At 32.1% G+C, this 25,133-nt stretch overlaps 1 protein-coding gene across 1 annotated transcript; it reads right to left on the bottom strand.

Moving 5' to 3' along the window:
* Nucleotides 1-408: 408 nt before the first annotated feature.
* On the bottom strand, nucleotides 409-21,485 carry LOC120074482 (cytochrome P450 84A1-like). Its single transcript, XM_039027617.1, has 4 exons — nucleotides 21,143-21,485; nucleotides 20,270-20,926; nucleotides 19,151-19,598; nucleotides 409-860 (listed from the first exon to the last, which is right to left on the bottom strand). Exons 1-4 carry the CDS (start codon nucleotides 21,428-21,430, stop codon nucleotides 685-687), a joined length of 1,569 nt encoding a protein of 522 aa, XP_038883545.1. The 5' UTR covers nucleotides 21,431-21,485; the 3' UTR covers nucleotides 409-684.
* Nucleotides 21,486-25,133: the final 3,648 nt, after the last annotated feature.

Consider the following 25,133-nt stretch of genomic DNA (forward strand, 5'->3'; position numbering starts at 1 on the left):
AAATGGAAAAGTGTTATAGCTCAAATAACATTTTTTTTTCTTTTTTTTCTTAAAAAAAAAAAATAATAATTCTTTTGGTCGAGTGACTATAGTATTTACATTTTTAATTCCTATATTTTCAATTACTAATTTTAGTCCTTGAATTTTTAATAAACCTTAAATTTAGTCCTTAATGTTAGTTATTATTGATATTTTAAAGAGTTTTGTGGTATCTATAACATTTTTACTAAAAAATTTGAACATATATTCATATATTTTATTTTATTTTCTACCTAAAAATTATTATTATTATTTAATCAATTTCAGTGAAAATTAATTTTAAGAAATTGAATTTAAGGTTTTTTTGAAAGTACAAAACTAAAATTAAATAAATTTCAAAGCATGGGACAATACTTTAACAAGAAGGGAAAAAACCAATTAATCATTTTCAATTTATTCAAAGGATAAAAAAGGAGTCCATAAACGCAAAATACAATTACTGGTTGATTAAAATGAAAAAAAAAAAAGAAAAAAAAGATTGAAATGGACATTTTTACATCCATATACACAATCATCAAACCCAGCTTGATTTTCAAATGTGATTTTTGCTCATTCCTTTATTATTGTTTTTGTTTTTGGTTTTCTTATAATTATTATTAATAGTTTTGGTAATTAAAATAAAAGATTCCATTCCTAAATTGTCCTTCACGGAAGTGGACACAGAACCCGTTTCGTGGGCACCGCCACAAGCCGGGTCGCTCTCGGAGCGGTGAGCCCGAAGGAATCGGTCATGTCCATTTCGCTTGGCTTCATCCCGTCGGGCAGTTCCCAATTGAAACAGTGCAACAAGTGGGCCACCGCCATCTCAAGTCCGTACAAACCCAATTGCATTCCGGGGCAAATCGACGACCCGACCCGAACGGAATGAACTCGAAATATGTTCCCTTTAAAAATCCGGGACTCCCTGTTCCAGAAACCTCGCCGGCCGGAATGTTTCGGCGTCGTCCCATGACGCCGGATCCCTCCCGATGGCCCACGCGTTCACCATGACCCGAGATTTCGCCGGAATGAAGTAGCCAGCGACCACCGCATCCTCCGCTGTCTCGTGGAGGAGGAGCGGGATCGGCCGGTGCAGGCGAAGAGTCTCTTTGAGGCAGCATTTGAAAAAGGTAAATTCTCGAAGTCGGATTCTTCGACACGTCGTTCGAGACCAACGACTTGGGCGAGTTCTTGCTGGGCCTCTTCTTTAAATCTTCTGGGCTTCTCATTAGCTCCGACATGGCCCACTCTATCGCCGACGCTACCGTCTCCGTTCCACCAAACATAACATCCTGCCGTTTGTATTTTAATTTCCAACAAAATTAAAACGGGTTCACACAATAGTAAGAAAAAGTAACTTGATTTGTCAAATCACAATTTTCTTTTTCATATATATATAATTTAAAAATTCTACCGAATATTTAATATTGTCAAAAAGAAAATAAATGGTTGCAGCAGAGCTAACAACAAAATATTATTCTTCACAACCACCAAGAAGCAACAGCCATTTTTGTGGGTTTTTCCAAAAAAAAAAAAAATCTGTTAAGAAAATAGATTCTAAAAACTTTGGCCAACAAGAAAAGAAAGCTACACAAGAGAACCCAGAAATTTCTAAAAACGTAAGTCTACAAAACAAAAAACGTGACGTGTAAACAAAATAATTTATAGTAATTAAAGCCTAGGAACTCTTGGGAAAAAGTCAAAATATTAACTGTAAAATTGGGAAGAAATATATATAAGGTAGAAAAGAAAATATATATATATATATATATGATTCCTTCAGATGAAAGAGTTGCCCAAAATAAAACTCGATTAAATGCCTATTATGTATTGCCCAAAAAAGTAAATATTTTTTCCAACTTTTTTCCTTAGGGGCAATTTTGTTAAATTTTGACTATGATCACTATGATTTATGAAAGGTTAATATATTTGATACTGAACTAATTTTAATTACCATGATGATAGCTTTGATGTTGTCACGGTTGAGTTTGAAATTATTTTGTAGATCCTCCGATGTATTTGATGCTGTTGAATCCTCACTGTAAAAAGCCAGTAACTCATCCACCATAATCACTATCAATCTCATGGTCTTTGACGTAATTTGGTAATTTAGATGTGGTTTTCTATTTGTGTGATCGTCGATTATGGAGTCGATAAATTTATCGAGCGATCGACGAGCCTTCACAAAGCCTGTTGTTTAAGCCTGAGGGTCAATCCAACCGAGCATCGGAATAAAATCCGTGATATTGAAAGCTCCGAAAAGTTGAGAGAATCTTTGCAAGATCTTATAAACTCGCTTGACCTTGCTCCGCGCTAGTTCCAAAAGCGGCTCTATAAATAATATCTCTTGTCAGCTCAAAACACTAGCTCCCCGATGTTCACGGCGGTTCCTGTCCGGACAGCAACTTTCCAATGGTGTTGTCCACCTCATCTCGAACAGACTCCCACGATTCAGCTCGCTTCCGGCTGAATTATATTTCAGACGCAAAGCTACGCATCTGCCGCCAGAATGGGCCGTAATGAGCGAAAGCCATGTCGGCACGGTTGTATGTTAAGTAAGCTATGCAATGGTGGCAGGACGGTTAGAACAAATACCATCATGTACCTAGTTGACAATATAATAAATATATCAATAAAACATTTCACTTCGATTTTTTTTTTCATTTTTAAAAAAGATAATTGTGATTAATCTAATAATTAATAATTAAATATATAACAATTTTTTTTAAAAAAAAGAAAGTTTGTCAACCTCAAAATTGAATGAACAAAAAAAAGTGTAGGACAAGATTTTGTTTGAGAGTAGTTTTGAATATAAGAGGAACCTGAAGAACTTGGCGTGCGATATCGGGGGTTGGAGACGGTAACCATGTGAGAAGAAGCCCATGCGCATATGGAAGATTCCGCCGTAGCGGGCGGCGAGACGGGCGAGTCCACGATGGGTGAGCTGATCCATCATCAGCATGTTACCGATGAAGGGGAGGCCTTTTGGGCCGGGTGGTAAGGGTAGTTTTCGCCGGAAAGGTGGGAAAGCAGTGTAAGAAGAAACAGAAGAGGAAGTGTGAAAAAGAAAAGCATATTGAGAGGTTGAAAAGAAGGAATATTGAAATCCATATGGAGTTATGAAACAGAGATATATGTATTTTGCTAAGTTAAAAGGGGATATTTCAATGGGTTTTTATACAAGGATAGTGGGCAAATATTTAGCTTAATTCTTATTATCAGTACTGAATTTTTAAATTTTAATGTCGTTTTTTTCTTTGAAAATGAAAAGACGACAGTAGAGTTTAAAAATTACTACTAATAATAAAAAGAATTAAGCTTAATACTTGCCCACTATCCTTCTTTTCATTTTCAAAAGATATTTTATTCGTTTCTGAATTTGACTGTTCTTACCTACAAAGCCGATAATCACAACATCTCTCTCTCATATTAACTATTTTTTTTTTTTTTAAAGGAAAATTTCTCTTCACATTACCACACACTCAGGGGCCACGCTTATGCAATAATATAAATTTGAAAAGTACTTCTAACAACTTTTTTTAATAGGGAAGATAGTTGTCTCTTTCGACTAAATTTAATGTAGAATTATTTTTTGAAAAAACTATTTTAAAATGGTAAACGGTTGAGAAATATTTATAAAATATAGTAAAGAATTTTAAACTATCAATAATAATGATTTGATAACATTGATAAGACTTTGATTGATATTGATAAACATGATAGAAAGTCTTGTTCAGTGTTTATTCAACAGTAATCATCGAAATAGTTTTAAAATTTTTGTTATATTTGTGTAAAATTTTGGTTTATTTTTTATTTTAAAAACAATCCATTATTTTAATTAAACTTTTAAATTTTATAAGATGAATCGAAATTTTAGAAATTTTATGAAAAATGGTATATAAAAATAGTCTGTGCATTCCAATTATCTTACCATGTGCTATAAATTTCATCAAGTTAAGTTACATCATCCTTAATAAAAATTGCAGTAAACATTGCGATTAGAATTCTATAGATATGTGTATCGTTTTCATTATTATAATGTCAATTCTTTATTACTTATAATTAACATAAGAGAGATGCTACTATCATTTAAGATACGTCTATAATCAGACATTGTTTAAGGTTTTACTATTATAAAACAATTTTTAATTCTGATTGTGGTTTACATAAGTTTATTTCGTGTTTGTACACCTTACCTCACATATTTTTACTCATTTGTAACCAATGACGGTCCTATTTTATCAATTTTCTAAGTGCAAATTGCGCCACCTCTTATGTCATACTTGTCTATAGTCACATATTTTAAGAAGAGACTATCAAAATTCCAGATATATTTTCGAAAATTATATTTTTTTTGCTTAGTTTGTTAATTTAAAAACTTGTCTTTGATTTGGGATAGATAACATTACTAATGTATAGAACACAAAGGCTAGTAGAAATCAATAATAGAAAGTGTTCTGATATTGTATTAATTGTAATAAATATATAAAATATCAAATGTTACCAGAGGCCTTTAAGAAATTATATACTCACACCAATCATATCCAAAACGAAAACGTAATGAATAGGTGTAAGTGTGAATACACTTGCCAAAAGTGTAGAATTTGAATTGAACAATATTTAGTTTAAATTAAATGAAACCAACTCAAATTTAAGGTTTAACATTGATCTTTTCATGTATTTTTTTTTAATCGATATACATTTATGTATTATACTAATTAAAACTAATTTCGACAATTTTCTTTTTTAAAAAAATATAAGCTCGAGAATAATTATATTGCAATGATACTTTTTCAAGGAAAAGTTGGAAAGACAAAGAGGGGAAGAAAAATATGGCGAGATGTTATACTAAATGGTGCGTGACATGTCGAACTCAAAAGATCACACGATGCAAACTCACTACACGGCAATCTTCTTAAGAGCATTGCATGAGAATACAACGGTTCACGCAATAACCAGTAATATTTTGCACAACGCGAATTAATTGTCACTTGTATAATTTCACGAGAAATTCAAACACCACAATCATAATTACCTCTCACATTATTTATTTACCTTAGTATGTTCACACGAGAACATAGGATGGGAGAAACGAATGTTTCCTCAAAGATCCGAGTACATTATGTGAGGTTCTCAACGCTTACTGTTATCGTCTCACTTTTTGACATAACATTTCATATTAGAGCTTTTAACTTATATGGATTGTCTTGAATCTATATATGGACGCTATCGATATGAACTAACTATGGGTCTTGTCTGAAATGCTATATTTTATTTATTATTAATTTGTAACATACTCACTAATAAAAGCGTCCTATCTTCTACCCTTCTACACGTATGCTAACCACACTGTAGTGAAACTATGTAAATATTCTGATTTGATTATTCCTAAGATGACAGATACAAACAAGAATACAAGATACAGATACATTATACGGATACGATACGACAAACTACTCAATTTCTAAAAAAAAATTATAAATATATGGTACGTTGTAATAATAATAACTGTATCTATATAATATATATATATATATATAATAATGTCTAATAAATTGCTATAATACTTATTTTAAGTTAGATTAAAATAGATTCAAGAAGAGAGTGAAAACTTGAAAAAAAAATCCAGTAACGTCAAGTGATTGTTGAGCGACAAGAGTAGATGATAGGAAAGAAGTAGAAGATGAAGATTGAAGAATGAAGTTGAAGATGAAGAGGTGTGAATTTTGATTTACATAGTGAGAGAGAAGGGAAGAATGAAGATTTAGTTACGTTTTATTTTTTTTTTTTTATGTTTTTATCATTTTTAATTTATTTTGTTTTGAATTCCTCAATTTAAGTGGACTTTTATGTTTGGAAGTGATCTTAAAATGATTGAAATCACTTTTTTCATTTTCAAAATTATCGTGAAACATGTTTAATTCTTCAAAACTAATTTTAACGATATGAAAATTTCATTTAAAAGTATAAAATTGAAAATTAGATTAATTTTGAGTAATTAAAAGTGTGTTTTCAAGTGATTTTAAAAATGAAAAAGTGATTTTTGATTATTTTAAAATCACTCTTAAACATGCATTGAAATAAAATGGGTTGTGGGTTGGCCTTTTTAAATAGTTGGCTTAAATTTGAAAAAAAAAATAAAATTGACACATGTATCCCCTTCACATATCTGGAAACAGATACGTGTGTCTTAAAATTAAAAAAATAGATACTTCAAATCACGTATCAAACACGTATCTGAACGTATCCATATCGTATCTGTATCTAATACGATTAGATATCTGTGCTTCCTAGGTCGATTCTCTATTCTTTTTACATTTTCTGTATTCTTTAATTGTCAGTTTCGTAATACTTATCATTTAATCTTTCTACATAACGATTTTACTAATGCATTTAACTACTTTGTGTTTCCAAATAAGTTAGTTTTGCATACTTCCAATTCAAATAAGTTAATGGGTCTATTGAAGGATACTTTCCTAATAGAAGAGAACTTCGACAAAGGGACCCACTATCACAATATCTCTTTGTAATTGACATAGAAGTGTTGTCTCATTTGTAGAATTTTCCATCTCATTTCTTTCGATTTCATGATTGGGTTTGACTCACTCATTTATGTTTTGCTGATTTGTTAATATTTAGTGCTAGAGAACATTGTTCTTTGAATTTCATACAAACAGTTTTGAGAATGTTTCAAGTGTTATTATGTCTTGTTGCAAATGGTGATAAGAATTCGATGTTTTGTGTTGACATGTCTCTTGGTGAGGATGAGGGGTTTTCAGAGTTTAAGGGATTCCCATCCTTCCTTGTTTGTTATCTTGGTTTGCCTCTAATTTTGAAAAAAAAAATGTATACTTATTATTTGCCTTTGTTGAAAAGAGTTACTACCCATGTGAAAAGTTGGTCCATATGGCTTTATCTTATGCTAGTCAGTTATAATTTGTTCATTCTGCTCTTCTAAGCTTTCAAGTCTATTGAGCCAGTTTGTTTGTTCTTTTCAGTGAAAGTTGTTCAAGACTTTGATTAGTTGCTTCGCTCCTATCTTTGGAAGGGAAGTTAGACAATGTTGGTGGGGAAAAAGTAGTTAGGTCTAATATTTGTCTTCCGTATTGTGAGAGTGATCTTGGCATCTATTATATTCCTTCTTAAAGTATTATTGATATCATGAAGTTGTTGTGACTTATTTTGATTCAATTTTGGATCTTTTGTAGGTCGCACGAGTGGAGGCTCATTGTATGCGAGGGTTGGAATATCTGGGTGGTATGTACTTCTAATTCTTCATCTTGGTGTTGGCGGGCTGTCCTTTATGTTTGAGATAGTTTGTATCCTTCGTACATTTTTCTATTGGTGATGGACAACATTGTTCAATTTTGTATGACACTTAGTTATAAGAGAACCCTATCCTTCAATAGTTTAGAGCAATTATTTTGGATGCAAATAGTCACCTTCATGCAAAGATTAGTAATTTCCTCCATCCTCATGAGATTTAGGAATGGCCTTCTACCTTTAGAGAGTTTGTGAGCTCTATACACTGGTACAATTGATTATGGCAGTGATGGAACGATAGGATAGTGTAACCAATTGACTCCTTTGTTGTTCTAGACTATTTTCAGTTGCCTATGCTTGGGAGTCCTTGCATCCTATGTATCTTGTGGTATCTTAGGCTAGCCTCCTTTAGTTTGGAGGTAAAAATCCTAGACATTCATTCATTGCATGGTTTATTCTTTGAAATCGATTATAGATGCGTAATTGTATTAATAGGTGATATTCCAATATTATTAGTGATTTCATTACGTGCACTGGCAGAGTTGAGCCTCGACATCATTTATTCCTTGAGTACCTTTTTGTGACTTTTTTATGTGCATCTTGGGCTAGCCTCCTTTATTTTTATTCTTTGTGGGAGGGTGATCCTACTTGATCTCTCATTAGAATACGAAGCTCAATTGAATTTATCACTTTAATGCATGTAAGCAGTTGAGGTGTAAGGTCAGAAGAGCCGTTTGTTATATTGTTATTTATAATATTTGTCACTGGCATAGTATGCATGTCCATGGAGCTCACCTTGTATCCTCCCTAAGTAGTTAGTCAGACTATTTGGTAGGAGACTTTATTATTTTGTTATTGTTGTATATGATGGAGTTGACATTCAACATATAGAAGCAATTTAGATCCTAAGCACTTTAACTATATGACATTTAGATAAATAGCATGTATGTTCATATTTTCCAGAAAATAGAGTTTAGTTTAACAATATTTGTAGAAACCTCCAATTGATGCAATCTCCAGCTGTAATATGCTCATCAAGATATTGTAGACTACCACAAAGACCTTCTTTACTATCCTGAGGCCCTGGATTGGATGGTGGAATCCAAAATGAGAACAGTTTGAATCCAAAATGAGAACAGTTTGAAGGAAATTTTGAGAGTTTGGAAAACTTTTGTACCAACCAATTGATGAACAAAATAACCCAAAAATTTCTAAAGTTGTATAAAATCTGAACTTTTCCAACTTCGCCCAATTTATAGAGTATTTTCATGCATATCAAATGCATTAAAACATGACACCGAAACAAATGGAATAATAGGTGTTTAATTATGATGAAAATGAAAAAAGTGGGAATTTCCCACTTTCCATTTTAAATTCTTTTTAATGGTTTTTCTCAAAATTCTAATTTAAAAGAATTTTTCTTAATTAATCTTAATTAAAATTAATTAAAATAAATAATTTTAGATAAAATTAATTTTAATTAGTTAAACAATTTAATTAATTTAATTTAATATCAAAATATTAAATTAATACAACATCTATTCCGAACATGAATCCCTATTCATGCATGCTATGTTTAAATCATATTTAAGTTTTGTTTAATTTAATAATTAAATGTTTAATTATATCCTACATAAATAATAATTCCCTTAACCTGAATTTGAATGTTTCAAATTTTTTCATCACACTATTCTAAGATTTAAATCCATTTATGAGCTAGCAGGGAAACCTAATGGTCCTACAGATCATGAGCTTCAACGATCCAAAATTAATTGGCTAAACTCTTTTAACCGAATTAACCAACATTCTTTAACTACCGGGACACTTCATTAAATCCCACTAGTTGCACTCTCCTCACTGCAGATTATTTCCGTCCACTTGATTTAACCATAATCAGTAAGTCAATCATTCACAGGCTGTTCATATTCACAATTGGGTCAAAATTACCGTTTTACCTCTGTAATACATCTTGCTCCTTAAGTCTCCACTGATTCACTAATGAACAATTGATTTATAGTCCTACCAATAAACTGAGTCCCTCTCAATCATAAAGAGAGTGGGACCCCTTGTTTAAGACTAGGAGTCAGTATTTAAGGAACAATCTTTCTGCTAACCCTAAAATTAGGTAGGAGTAAATTCTATCTTGTAGGACTATGTTCCCAGCTATTTACCTAGTTTTGCCCCTAAAATGAGAGGCTTATTGAGAAGTGATGCTAAGCTATTCTCACCCATGTAGATTAAAAGATAATCTCGAATAAATAAGAGTTCATAGTTAAATCATGATTGAGATCGAGTTACCTTAGGTCATCGAATTAAAATAGTCAGTTTTATCAATAAATGACATTATAAAGAAAAGTGACTATTTCGTGGTCCGATCTGATGCAAACATCTTTTGCATAGGATGCTCCCACTTGCATGTCTCATGAACGATTTCGGGATCACATCGTTTGTATGAAATACAAAATGGGGGCATTAATAGTGTCCTTAGGATAAGGTACCCAACTCTATCCTAATACTTATAGACCATTTTGGCATATAATCAAACTGGATCCACTTTTATACTATACTCAGGGGTTTTTGTCAACTATATGCAAAAGATGATTCATACTATACTCAGGGGTTTGTTAGTTTATTGAATTTAAACTTTAATAAGTGCAATTTACATATTCAATAACAATTTTATTGAATAAATATCAATAATAACTTTATTGTCAATAGAATAAGATTAAAGATTACAAGATGGGAGTTTTAGGAAATACAACCCAATATGATGTAGCTTGAGACTTTTATTGAGGGAACCTAAGACAGTTCTTCTCCACGGGACATTTTTCTTAGTTGCGTATATTTTATTCTTTTGTGTTTAAGTTGGTTTTTGTCAACTATATGTTTCCTTTCTAATTTGGTTGTGTTTTGTTTGTATCTTGATTTCCATGCTTTATTATCAATTTTTTTTCTTGCAATCCAATATCTTTGGCCAAAAAAAAATCAAACAGTTTATATGATGACGCGGTTAATCTTTTTTCATCTTCTTATAAAATTTCAAATGTCTAAAATCTTTACATCTATCATGTTTTATTTAACATAAAAAATGGCACTTCATTTCGAATTAATTATTACTGAATATATTAATTTATATATGATATTTTTTTTAAAAAAAACTTTACTCTTCTTAAATTATTCTGAGAATCACAATAAATTATCTACAGTTCTAAATTATTTTTGGATTAAAATTTGAAAGTACTGTTAAAATAAAGTATATATTAATTTGAATAAAATATAAAGAAACAAACCCGTTATATCTCTCTAATCCATTTTAAAGATTGGACTTAATTAATTTTAATTATATTTTATAATTTTGTATTAAAAATATATACAAATGGATAAAAATGAGAATGAAAGAAAATATCGATGAACTTCCTATTTTTGTTAAATTGTTATAAATAGGTCTCATACTATATGAGTAGAAAGGTATTATAAATAGATAACATACTATATATCAGTAGAAGTATTATAATTTTGTCCCTCCTTTTATTAATAGCGATACGATGAGTTGAAAATTGAAATAATAACTCGATTCAATATAATATTTTAGAATAAATAATGTAAGTTTCTGGACGAAGAAAACAAAAAACCTTAAAAAAAGCAAAACAAGATGTTTCAAATCAGTTGCATATTCTAGAATTTCTATGCGCATTGTATTACAAATTTTTTTCTTTGAGAAAATTGTATTACTTTCTTTAAAACAAAATTATTCATGTATCGAATAATTTTAAAGTTATTTTTAAATAAAAGAAGATGAGTCAATTTGTTTATAAATATAGCAAAATATCATAGTTTATCATGAATATAAGAAAATGAGTCAATTTATTTATAAATATAGCAGAATATCGTTATTTATCCGTGATAGATATTGATAAACATGATATCTATGGATGAAATTGATGTTAAAAAAGACATAGGTAACAAATTCTTGCTATAACCAAAATAGAAATTTGAAAGCCTTTGTAGATATTTTCACTCCTAAACGATTTTTCATCCACCTGTTTTTTAAAAGACGAGATTCTGTATTAAATGAATGTCGTTTCTTGGGAATTGAGTACCAAATAACTCGGTATAGTGGACGCACACATCGTCTTTATGAACAAAAAAAAAATTATTAACGTGTCTCAATCCATATATTACAAGCTTTTCTAATATCTTATTTTGTATTTATTATGTTTACTGATGAATACATGTATATTTCAGAAATTTCTAATTTCCTTTTAATTTATTTCTTTAGGATTAATTAATATTTTAGGTTAATATAAATAATTATTTATCTTATTTTCTTATAATGCGGCATAAATAGTCACTTTAGTATTTGAGAGTTTCTTGAACGTACAAATTTCAACAACACATTCTAGCAGTAGTTTATACCAAATTTATCGTGTCATTCTACTCTTAATTTTCTACCTCAAAATGGTTTTAGAGGACAAAGAACTTGGGCAATGACAAATGGATGTGATAGAGAGAGGAAAAATGTAACTAATCTACATTAACAACTAAATTAATATAAATTAAATTATATATTGATAAATTTTCGCATATAAAAAAATGACAAACTATTTATAAAAAAAAAAAAATAATAATGGTAGACTTCGTATATTATCTAAGTGCATATCTTTCATCCCATCTAAATTGTATTATATATTTTTATTTGTCATAAATTTATCTAATATTTATATCAATTTACGTTATGCTAAAGTGAACTTAGCTCAACAATAATATGACATATACATCATCATTAAAGTCGAAGGTTCGGCCTCCATCTCACAAATATTTGTTTCTAAAAAATAAAAATTTCAATATATATTCTAAGAGGCAAACATTTCTCTCTCATGGATAACCTCATTTAATTTTACCAATTTATTTACATGTTCGCCATAGCAAAAAGGGCGTGTTACAATTTGGTTTTTGTTTTACTTACTCAAATATTTTCTTATATGATGGAATGACAATTAAAATGAGGTAATTGCAATATGACTACAAATGCATGTGAAGAAGATTATTATCAAGGACACTGATAAAAGAGTACCTGTCAATAAAAGATAATGTTTTGTGCCTTTAAATTCAAATATGAATTTCTACAATAACTATATCTTTTGAGATCGTCAATATATCAAGATAGTGACAATTCAGAATTTAATGTTTAGGAGGCTTATATATAAAGACAACTTTCGTTGCATTAGTGGTATATATTTATATTAATTTGTATCCAATTTTTATGGTAGGTGTTGCAATTTAACCTAAATTTGAAAAAAAAAATTGTAATTTTTATCTTACGATATATTCTTTCTTCTAAAATCATGAGAAAAAAGCATAAATATGATGTAAAAGTCAGTAAGATTTTAGAGAAGAATGGCACTAGAATTAAATTTTAGTTAAAATTAATGAGTTTTAAAAAAGGGTCTTTTTAAAATATAAAAAATATTTAAAAATATTTATACTTTATAGTAAAATGTTTCAAAAATACAAAGTATTTTTGGAACTTTTTGTTATAAAATGTAAACTCTTTGCTATTCAATGGTTTATTAGTTTATATGTACACTAAAAAAACTCAATTATGTGGCGTGACAATAAAGAAATATTCCTTTTAAAAAGAAAACACATGTTCTTAAAATTAAAAAAATATATATAGGGAAAAGGGAAAAAGGAAAAATTAGTGGTTATGTTTCTGTTTTTTTTTTTTTTTTTTTAATTCATTGAAATGTGTTTTTTGAATAGACCAACCAACTGAAAGTATGACCAAATATTTTTTATTAATTTTTTTATCGCACATTTTTTTTAATTATCATTAATTTATGGGAAACTCTTTTTACTATTTTCTAATTAATTACGATGGATTGCAAATTGCTAATGTTTTTTTAAAAAAATAACATTAAAACTACAAAATGATCCTACTTTTTAAATTGTCATTAAAAGTGGAATAAATAAAGAAGGAGAATAACTTGTTGGAAAATATCTCCTAATTATACCACAGGAATAAGAAAAAAATAATAGAGAAATCAAAAGAAAATAATAAAACTAGAAACAAAAGAATTTACGTGAAAAACTTCTAACTTAGAGAAAAACCATGATCCACAAAAAGAGATTCACTTTGTGAAAAATTGTTACAATCACACAAATAATTCTCTCCCCACACTAAGCTAAAGTATTTCTAATTGAGACCATTTGAAACTAGAGGCTTATGCTCCTTTTATAGGCTTGGAGTCCATCCTTATTCTTTAATTTAACTAATGTGAGATAAGCTGCATTTCTAATATTTTGCCAAAAATCCAAGAAATTCTATCTTGGCAAGATATTTAAAGAATCCATAGCTTTTGCAACATTCATTGTTTTCACCGATAATCATGTCTCATAAAGGACAAGGCTATGGGCAGAACACTACTGAAAAGGGAGCTTGACAAGGGATTTTATTGCCTATTGGGAGTAGGAGTACTGAAGACTGATACTAAAGATGGAAGTCCAGCTCCGTGCAAAAATAACGACTCGGCTGCTTTTATTCTGTCAGGAGTCAGGATTAGTATAGTTGAATCAAGAGCCACTCGACACAAAAGGCTAGGTCACCCGTCGTAAAAAACATTAGAATATGTTATTAGAGGATGTAATTTGCCTTCCAAATCTAATGAAGGCAAATGAGTTTTGTGATTCATGTCAGTTAGGCAAAGCAAGTGCCTTACCTTTCCTCATTCTAAATCACGACCATTAAACAAGTTTGAGTTAATTCATATGGATGTATGGGGTCCAGCCCTAATAACCTCCACAGATGGATACAGATACTATGTGTTATTTTTGGATTATCACAGTCGTTACCTATGGATTTACCCTCTCAAACAGAAAAATGATACATTATCTGCCTTTAGTCACTTTGTTAAATTCATCCATACTCAGTTCAATTCAGTAATCAAAGCCCTTCAATCGGATAATGGAGGAGAATACGACAAAGTCCATCGAATATGTGAATCAATGAGGATAATATCTAGAAAATCTTGCCCCTATACTTCTGCACAAAATGGAAGGGTAGAGCACAAACACAGACATTCAATAGAAACTGGGCTTACCCTCAAAGCCTTCATGCCCCTGTTATTCTGGTGGGATGCGTTCTCCACAGTCGAATATTTGATGAATGGACTACCCACAAGAGCTCTACAAGATAAATCACCAGTTAAAATAATGTTCAACACTGATCTTGATTTCATGAACCTCAGAACATTCGGTTGTCATTGCTTCTCATATCTATGTCCATACCACAATCAAAATTTCCAACTACACTTAGAAAAATGTGTATACATTGGATCCAGCTCGCTTCACAAAATATACTGGTGCCTTAGCCCTGTTGGTCGAATCTATACTAGTCTGCATGTGAAGTTCAATGAAAACGAGTTTCCCTTTGCCTCTAGATCGTTCAATGCAAACATCAAATTATCAAACTCCACATTAACTGATAAACTGGCTCTAGACTTCCAAATGATTGTCAACAGTCTCCCTCTCCTAAGCCCATTGCCAGCATTATGCCTACAACAAGCAACATACTCGGCTCAAACTCTAGCCACAGCCCAGAATCCAATTAACCACCAATCCTACCACCATTGTCCCAGTCCTGCACCGCACCTGGCCCATACTCCGACACATAGTCCAGCCCAAAGCCCTACCCTATCCCCATGTCACAATGACCTGATTCCATGTGAACCAACTCTTGAAAGCCCAAACAACCCTAACCCAGTCTTAACTGACAACACAACTCAACTCGCAAACCCTCGGGATAACACTTCACTCTCCGCTTTGCTGGCAAAAACCACCCCTTCCTCACCTCAACCTTCCCTAATTGCTCTATCTCACCCCATGATTACCAGAGGAAATGCTGGTATATTAAAACCCAAAGCCTGGGTTTAAGCAAAAATAGACTGTTTTCGAACAAAACCAACACAAGTTCAAGATGCACTTGTGACACCGAAATGGAAGAAAGCTATGGACCTTGAATATTCTTCCTTGATGTCAAATCAAACGTGGAGGTTGGTTCCTCCCTCCCCATCCTACAATATTGTTGGCAACAAATGGATTTTCCGTCTAAAGCGCAATTATGATGGATCGGTACAGCGATACAAAGCCCATTTAATAGCAAAGAGATTTCATCAACACACTGGTATAAACTTCTTTGAGATGTTCAGCCCTGTTGTAAAGCCATCAACGATACAGGTAGTTCTCATGGTGGTTGTCTCTCAAGGATGGATGCTCAAACAACTTGATTTCAATAATGTGTTTTTGAATGGCAAGCTTACAAAAGAGGTTTACATGTGTCAACCTCCAGGCTATGTTGATGACCGATATCCAGATTATGTCTGTAAATTAGAAAAGGCAATATACAGGTTGAAACAAGTTCCACGAGCCAGGACCAACACCTTACGTTTAGCTTTAACAAACTGGGGGTTCACTCATTCTCGCTCGGACACATCTTTGTTCATCTATCGATCCAAAGAGTCAATAATCTTTTTACTTGTCTATGTGGACGACATAATAATCACAGGTAATAATCCGACATTAATTAACTAGCTCGTCACTGCTCTAGACGATCATTTTGCTTTGAAGGATTTGGGGAAGTTACACTACTTTCTAGGAATCCAAGTTGGCTACCTTGATTTTGGGTTTCTGATCAACCAATCTAAATATGTAGATAATCTTCTATTCAAGTTAAACATGACTGATGCCAAATCGACATCCTCACCGTGTGTTCAAGGCAGAAAGTTATCAAATCGGATGGATAACCCCTCATAGATTCGTTTATCTACCAGAGCACAATAGAGGCACTACAATATCTTACTCACACACGTCCCAATATCACGTATATCGTCAATCAACTTAGTCAGTTCCTCCAACATCCAACTGATATGCATTGGAAGGCTACAAAACGTTGAAGGAACTCGTTTACAAGAGATCCATGAGTGGAAGCGAATCGTCCAAATTCCATTTTAATTGAAAACATAAATTTACAGTAAACAAATAGATTATGCATTCTAAGTAAAATTACAGCATGCCTTTTAAATAAGAAATTGAGTTAAGAGATTATACCTTTGAAGAACACTTCTTTGTGTAAACCCCTCAAACAGTTACGAACTCTTCAAACAACAATAAGAACTTGAAGAACTTCTTCAAGAAAATCAGGAACCAAAAAGTAGACACAACCACTTGGATTCTTCAGTATACTCGGGGTGAGAACCCAGGAGTTATGGGCTCTTACTATTTTGGTTAGGAGGGAGTTTGAGAGTTTAGAGAAGGAAGACGATTGAGGAAGAAGCACTATCGTATAATTTCTACTTCAATCATTTAGTGTCTCAATATGTCGTGTAGTCTTGTTTACACGTCTGTTAGGAAGAAAAGAATTATAAAATCTTTTATTCCATTTTACCATTAAAAACCAACTAACCACCCACTAAAATGGTTGGAGAGAAAATAGGATTATTATTCAAAATAATAAAAAATATAAATAAATATGATAACCAACTTATCATATTATATTTATAACCTATAGTTTTAATATTGCATCATATACAATATAAAGTATAGTTATTTTTCTCTATTTTATGACATTTAATATAAATCATATTTAATAAAATTTAACAATTATGAATCTCATTCATAGAATATATATTTGAATCACATTCAAATAGTTATCCCTCCAATTAAACTATAATGTATCAAATACATTATATCAATTATATCATATATAATTAAATTCCCTCTTATTAATTTGAACAATTCAAATTAACCCAAAAATTGATTCTCAACTAAATCCTTTTGAGCTATCAAAGGGACCTTATGGACCTGTAGCTTGAAAGTTCAATGGTACGTGAATAATTAATTAAACTCTTTAATTACATTATCCACCATCCGTTAACTGTCGAACACTCCATTAAAGACCGACAGTTGCACTCTTTGTACTACAGATATATTTCTGTGTCCATCGGATATAACCAATCAACGTACGATGACCCTTCACAAATTGCTCATAAGTACAGTTGGGCCAAATTATCATTTTGCCCCTATAGTTACATCTAACTCTTTAAGTACCACTGATTCTTCTAATGAACAAGAGATCATAGTTCTACTATGACTAAACCCTTCTTAGGTCAGGAGAGGGTGTGGCACCACATTGTTCAAGACCCGACATCAACCTTTCAAAGAGCAATTTATCTACTTACCCTTGATTCGAGAAAGGAGTGAATTCTATATTGAATAGCTGAGTTCCCAGCTCCCCAATTAGACGAGTCCCCAAAATGGTAGGCTTGTTGAGTCAGTGATCTTGTCACTCTCACCCATACAAATCAAAGGACCGCCCTTATAGGCAGGAGTTCACAACTCACTCAGGATTACGATCATGTTACCTATGGTCATCCTAGTGAAATGAAAGTCTCTATTATAAACGGTATTATATAATGAGACTAAACATTTCATGGTCTGGTCTTTACAAATTTCTTTGTATAGAATATCCCCGCTCGCATGTCTAATACATGAATGATCAGGATCAGATCATTTGTAGCACTTTACAACATTTGTAACATCTACAAAACGAGCCATACTCGTAGTGTTATCACGATACGGTACCCAACCTTATCCATATACTATAGACTATTTAGGTTATCACTTAAACATGATCCACTTGTATGTCTCCACATACATGTTTAAGTTACAACGATAACCTTGGATGTTAGTTTATTGGTTTGTGGTTAATGCAATTAAAATATCACATATTTCATAGACAAAGTGAATAAAATATCAAATGTTATTAATCACATATAAGTTTTTTCATACAAGGCTTACAAACTATAGAACCCTACAAGATTTAGGGCATCAACCTCAACAATCTCCCACTTGTTCTAAAGCCAGTGGGGGCGTACAAGGTAATAAAATACAAGTACACAAAACAATAAACTAGGGCATAACACGCCCAGTACAAGATCTTCCACCTGCCTTAGTCCAGTCGTGGTCTATCCCATAGACCCATACTCTACAGGTGACCCTTAAACACTGTAGCCGTGATGGCCTTCGTAAACGAATCAGCAACGTTGTGCTCCGAAGCTATCTTCTTGAAAATCACATCCCCTCGATGCACAATCTCTTGGATGAGATGATACTTCCGCTATATGTGCTTACCGCGCTTATGACTCTGAGGCTCACGAAAATTAGCCACAACACCACTATTATCACAATAAAGTGTGATGGGCTTTGACATGTCTAGAACAACTTCCAGATCAGTCAGGAATTTCCTGAGCCAAACGACCTCCTTAGCAACTTCACAAGCTGCTACATACTTAGCCTCCATGGTGGAGTCCGCGATACACCCCTGCTTAGTGCTTCACCGTACTACTGCCTCTCTGTTAAGAGTGAACACTGATCCTGATGTGGATTTCCAAGAATCCCTATCAGTCTGAAAATCAAAGTCTGTGTATTCTATAAGGATCAAATCCTTAAAACCATATACAAGCATGTAGTCTCTCGTTCTCCATAGATACTTGAGGATGTTTTTAACGGTTATCTAGTGATCATATCCTAGATTAGATTGATATCTACTGATTATCCCTACTACATAACAGATGTTAGGTTTAGTACATAACATCGAATACATCAAACTGCCCACGGCAGATGCATAGGGGACCTGTCTCATATCCTCAACCTCTCAGGTGTCATAGGACATTGTTCCTTAGACAAAGTAACTCCGTGTTGGGATTGGTGTCCTAATTCTCCCAGAGTCTCGTTGTTTTGTAAAGATACACATTGTTCAATGAATAAAATAAGTGTTATTTAATTATGGCATTTACTCANAGTCCGTACAAACCCAATTGCATTCCGGGGCAAGATCGACGACCCGACCCGAACGGAATGAACTCGAAATTGTTCCCTTTAAAATCCGGGACTCCCTGTTCCAGAAACCTCGCCGGCCGGAATGTTTCGGCGTCGTCCCATGACGCCGGATCCCTCCCGATGGCCCACGCGTTCACCATGACCCGAGATTTCGCCGGAATGAAGTAGCCAGCGACCACCGCATCCTCCGCTGTCTCGTGGAGGAGGAGCGGGATCGGCGGGTGCAGGCGAAGAGTCTCTTTGAGGCAGCATTTGAAAAAGGTCAAATTCTCGAAGTCGGATTCTTCGACACGTCGTTCGAGACCAACGACTTGGGCGAGTTCTTGCTGGGCCTTCTTTAAATCTTCTGGGCTTCTCATTAGCTCCGACATGGCCCACTCTATCGCCGACGCTACCGTCTCCGTTCCACCAAACATAACATCCTGCCGTTTGTATTTTAATTTCCAACAAAATTAAAACGGGTTCACACAATAGTAAGAAAAATAGTAACTTGATTTGTCAAATCACAATTTTCTTTTTTCATATATATATATTTAAAATTTTCTACCGAATATTTAATATTGTCAAAAAGAAAATAAATGGTTGCAGCAGAGCTAACAACAAAATATTATTCTTCACAACCACCAAGAAGCAACAGCCTATTTTGTGGGGTTTTTCCAAAAAAAAAAAAAATCTGTTAAGAAAAATAGATTCTTAAAAACTTTGGCCAACAAGAAAAGAAAGCTACACAAGAGAACCCAGAAATTTCTAAAAACGTAAGTCTACAAAACAAAAAACGTGACGTGTAAACAAAATAAATTTATAGTAATTAAAGCCTAGGAACTCTTGGGAAAAAGTCAAAATATTAACTGTAAAATTGGGGGAAGAAATATATATAAGGGTAGAAAAGAAAATATATATATATATATATGATTCCTTCAGATGAAAGAGTTGCCCAAAATAAAACTCGATTAAATGCCATATTATGTATTGCCCAAAAAAGTAAATATTTTTTCCAACTTTTTTCCTAGTGGGGCAATTTTGTAAATGTTGACTATGATCACTATGATTTATGAAAGGTTAATATATTTGATACTGAACTAATTTTAATTACCATGATGATAGCTTTGATGTTGTCACGGTTGAGTTTGAAATTATTTTGTAGATCCTCCGATGTATTTGATGCTGTTGAATCCTCACTGTAAAAAGCCAGTAACTCATCCACCATATCACTATCAATCTCATGGTCTTTGACGTAATTTGGTAATTTAGATGTGGTTTTTTTTCTATTTGTGTGATCGTCGATTATGGAGTCGATAAATTTATCGAGCGATCGACGAGCCTTCACAAGCCTGTTGTTTAAGCCTTGAGGGTCAATCCAACCGAGCATCGGAATAAAATCCGTGATATTGAAAGCTCCGAAAAGTTGAGAGAATTCTTGCAAGATTCTTATAAACTCGTCTTGACCTTGCTCCGCGCTAGTTCCAAAAGCGGCTCTATAAATAATATCTCTTGTCAGCTCAAACACTAGCTCCCCGATGTTCACGGCGGTTCCTGTCCGGACAGCAACTTTTCCAATGGTGTTGTCCACCTCATCTCGAACAGACTCCCACGATTCAGCTCGCTTCCGGCTGAATAATTTCATGACGCAAAGCTTACGCATCTGCCGCCAGAATGGGCCGTAATGAGCGAAAGCCATGTCGGCACGGTTGTATGTTAAGTAAGCTATGGCAATGGTGGCAGGACGGTTAGAACAAATACCATCATGTACCTAGTTGACAATATAAATAAATATATCAATAAAACATTTCACTTCGATTTTTTTTTTCATTTTTAAAAAAGATAATTGTGATTAATCTAATAATTAATAATTAAATATATAACAATTTTTTTTAAAAAAAAGAAGTTTGTCAACCTCAAATTGAATGAACAAAAAAAAGTGTAGGACAAGATTTTGTTTGAGAGTAGTTTTGAATATAAGAGGAACCTGAAGAACTTGGCGTGCGATATCGGGGTTGGAGACGGTAACCATGTGAAGGAAGCCCATGCGCATATGGAAGATTCCGCCGTAGCGGGCGGCGAGACGGGCGAGTCCACGATGGGTGAGCTGATCCATCATCAGCATGTTACCGATGAAGGGGAGGCCTTTTGGGCCGGGTGGTAAGGGTAGTTTTCGCCGGAAAGGTGGGAAAAGCAGTGTAAGAAGAAACAGAAGAGGAAGTGTGAAAAAGAAAAGCATATTGAGAGGTTGAAGAAGAGAATATTGAGAATCCATATGGAGTTTGAAACAGAGAGATATTGTATTGTTGCTAAGTTAAAAGGGGATATTTCAATGGGTTTTTATACAAGGATAGTGGGCAAATATTTAGCTTAATTCTTTTTATTATCAGTACTAATTTTTAAATTTTAATGTCGTTTTTTTCTTTGAAAATGAAAAGACGACAGTAGAGTTTAAAAATTACTACTAATAATAAAAAGAATTAAGCTTAATACTTGCCCACTATCCTTCTTTTCATTTTCAAAGATATTTTATTCGTTTCTGAATTTGACTGTTCTACCTACAAAGCCGATAATCACAACATCTCTCTCTCATATTAACTATTTTTTTTTTTTTTAAAGGAAAATTTCTCTTCACATATCCCACACACTCAGGGGCCAGCGCTATGCAATAATATAAATTTGAAAAGTACTTCTAACTTTTTTTAATAGGGAAAGATAGTTGTCTCTTTCGACTAAATTTAATGTAGAATTATTTTTGAAAAACTATTTTAAATGGTAAAACGGTTGAAAATATTTATAAAATATAGTAAAATTTTAAAACTATCAATAATAGATATTGATAGACATTGATAAGACTTTATTGATATTGATAAACACTGATAGAAGTCTTTCAGTGTTTATCAACATTTATCATTGATAGTTTTAAAATTTTGTTATATTTTGTAAATATTTTGGTTTATTTTTTTATTTTTAAAAACAATCCATTATTTTAATTAAACTTTTAAATTGTTATAAGTGAATCGATTTTAGAATATTTATGAAAATTGTATATAAAAATAGTTCGTGCATCCAATTCTTACCATGTGTAAAGTTCTTCAAGTGTCAAATTAATAAAATGGGCGATTTAGAATTTGATGTATGGATTTTATTTATTTTTTTTTTTTAAAAACATTAATTGAGAGCTCAAATTGTTTCGCTTATAAAAGTTTAGAGGTTTCATTCATAACAATTTTGTTTTTCGTTTTGGTTTTTAAAATTTGTACTTACCTTATCACAATTTTTTACTCATGGTTTTTACATTTTCTAGCAGATGAGTTCTTAGCCAATTTTAAAAAACAAACATAAATTTTCGAAAATTATATTTTTTTTCTAGTTTTTAAAACTTGTCTTTGATTTGGAAAATACATCTTAAGTGTAGACAACAAAGCGTAGAAATCAATAAATAGAAGTGGTGTCTATATGATTAATTTTAAAAAATAAAAAAATCAAATTGTTACCAAAGAGGCCTAAAATTATATACTCACACAATGTTCATATCCAAACAAAACGTAATGAAAAGTGTAAGTGAATACACTTGCAAAAGTTTAGAATTTGAATTGATACAATTATTAGTTTAAGATTTAAATGGAAACCAACTCAAATTTTAAGGGTTTAAATTGATCTTTTCATTGTATTTTTTTTAATCGATATAACATTATTATACTAATTAAAACTATATTCGACAATTTTCTTTTTTTAAAAAAATATAAGCTCGAGAATAATATATTGCATGAATACTTTTCAAGGAAAAGTTGGAAGACAAAGAGGGAAGAAAATATGGCAAGATAGTTTATATAAATGGTGGTGACATGTCGAACTCAAAAGATCACACGATGAACTCACTACACGCAATCTTCTAAGAGCATTGCATTGAGAATACAAGGTCACGCTAACGTAATGATTTTTGCCAACGCGATTAAATTGCATTTATAATACACGAGAAATTCAACACCAAATCATAATAACCTCTCACATTATTTATTTACCTTTAGTATTGGTACTACTAGAACATAGGAGGGAGAACGAATTTTTTCCCTCAAAGTCCGTAGTACATTATGGAGGTTAAGTTCTGTTACGCTCATTTTGACATAACATTTCATATTAGAGCTTTTAACTTATTATTGGAATGTCTTGAATCTATTATATGACGCTTCGAATGACTAACTATGGGGTCTTGCTGAGATGCTATATTATTATATAATTTGTAACATACTCACTAATAAAATCGTCCTATCTCTACCCTCTACACGTAGCTAACACACTGTTAGTGAACTATGTAAATCTGTGTGTTGATTCCTAAGATGTACAGATACAGATACAAGAAGTACAGATACAGATACATGATACGGATACGATACGACAATACGTTAATTTCTAAAAAATTAAGATATGGATACGTTGAATATTTATATATATATATATATATAATATTATATATATATATAATGTCTAATAAATTGCTATAATACTTATTTTAAGTTAGATTAAAATAGATTCAAGAAGAGAGTGAAAACTTGAAAAAAAAATCCAGTAACGTCAAGTGATTGTTGAGCGACAAGAGTAGATGATAGGAAAGAAGTAGAAGATGAAGATTGAAGAATGAAGTTGAAGATGAAGAGGTGTGAATTTTGATTTACATAGTGAGAGAGAAGGGAAGAATGAAGATTTAGTTACGTTTTATTTTTTTTTTTTTTATGTTTTTATCATTTTTAATTTATTTTGTTTTGAATTCCTCAATTTAAGTGGACTTTTATGTTTGGAAGTGATCTTAAAATGATTGAAATCACTTTTTTCATTTTCAAAATTATCGTGAAACATGTTAAATTCTTCAAAACTAATTTTAACGATATGAAATTTTCATTTAAAAGTATAAAATTGAAAATTAGATTAATTTTGAGTAATTAAAAGTGTGTTTTCAAGTGATTTTAAAAATGAAAAAGTGATTTTTGATTATTTTAAAATCACTCTTAAACATGCATTGAAATAAAATGGGTTGTGGGTTGGCCTTTTTAAATAGTTGGCTTAAATTTGAAAAAAAAAAATAAAATTGACACATGTATCCCCTTCACATATCTGGAAACAGATACGTGTGTCTTAAAATTAAAAAATAGATACTTCAAATCACGTATCAAACACGTATCTGAACGTATCCATATCGTATCTGTATCTAATACGATTAGATATCTGTGCTTCCTAGGTCGATTCTCTATTCTTTTTACATTTTCTGTATTCTTTAATTGTCAGTTTCGTAATACTTATCATTTAATCTTTCTACATAACGATTTTACTAATGCATTTAACTACTTTGTGTTTCCAAATAAGTTAGTTTTGCATACTTCCAATTCAAATAAGTTAATGGGTCTATTGAAGGATACTTTCCTAATAGAAGAGAACTTCGAAAAAGGGACCCACTATCACAATATCTCTTTGTAATTGACATAGAAGTGTTGTCTCATTTGTAGAATTTTCCATCTCATTTCTTTCGATTTCATGATTGGGTTTGACTCACTCATTTATGTTTTGCTGATTTGTTAATATTTAGTGCTAGAGAACATTGTTCTTTGAATTTCATAAAAACAGTTTTGAGAATGTTTCAAGTGTTATTATGTCTTTGTTGCAAATGGTGATAAGAATTCGATGTTTTGTGTTGAATGTCTCTTGGTGAGGATGAGGGGTTTTCAGGAGTTTAAGGGATTCCCATCCTTCCTTGTTTGTTATCTTGGTTTGCCTCTAATTTGAAAAAAAAAATGTATACTTATTATTTGCCTTTGTTGAAAAGAGTTACTACCCATGTGAAAAGTTGGTCCATATGGCTTTATCTTATGCTAGTCAGTTATAATTTGTTCATTCTGCTCTTCTAAGCTTTCAAGTCTATTGAGCCAGTTTGTTTGTTCTTTTCAGTGAAAGTTGTTCAAGACTTTGATTAGTTGCTTCGCTCC

This window comes from Benincasa hispida, chromosome 3 (assembly GCF_009727055.1).
Source record: "Benincasa hispida cultivar B227 chromosome 3, ASM972705v1, whole genome shotgun sequence".
Lineage (NCBI taxonomy): Eukaryota > Viridiplantae > Streptophyta > Magnoliopsida > Cucurbitales > Cucurbitaceae > Benincasa > Benincasa hispida.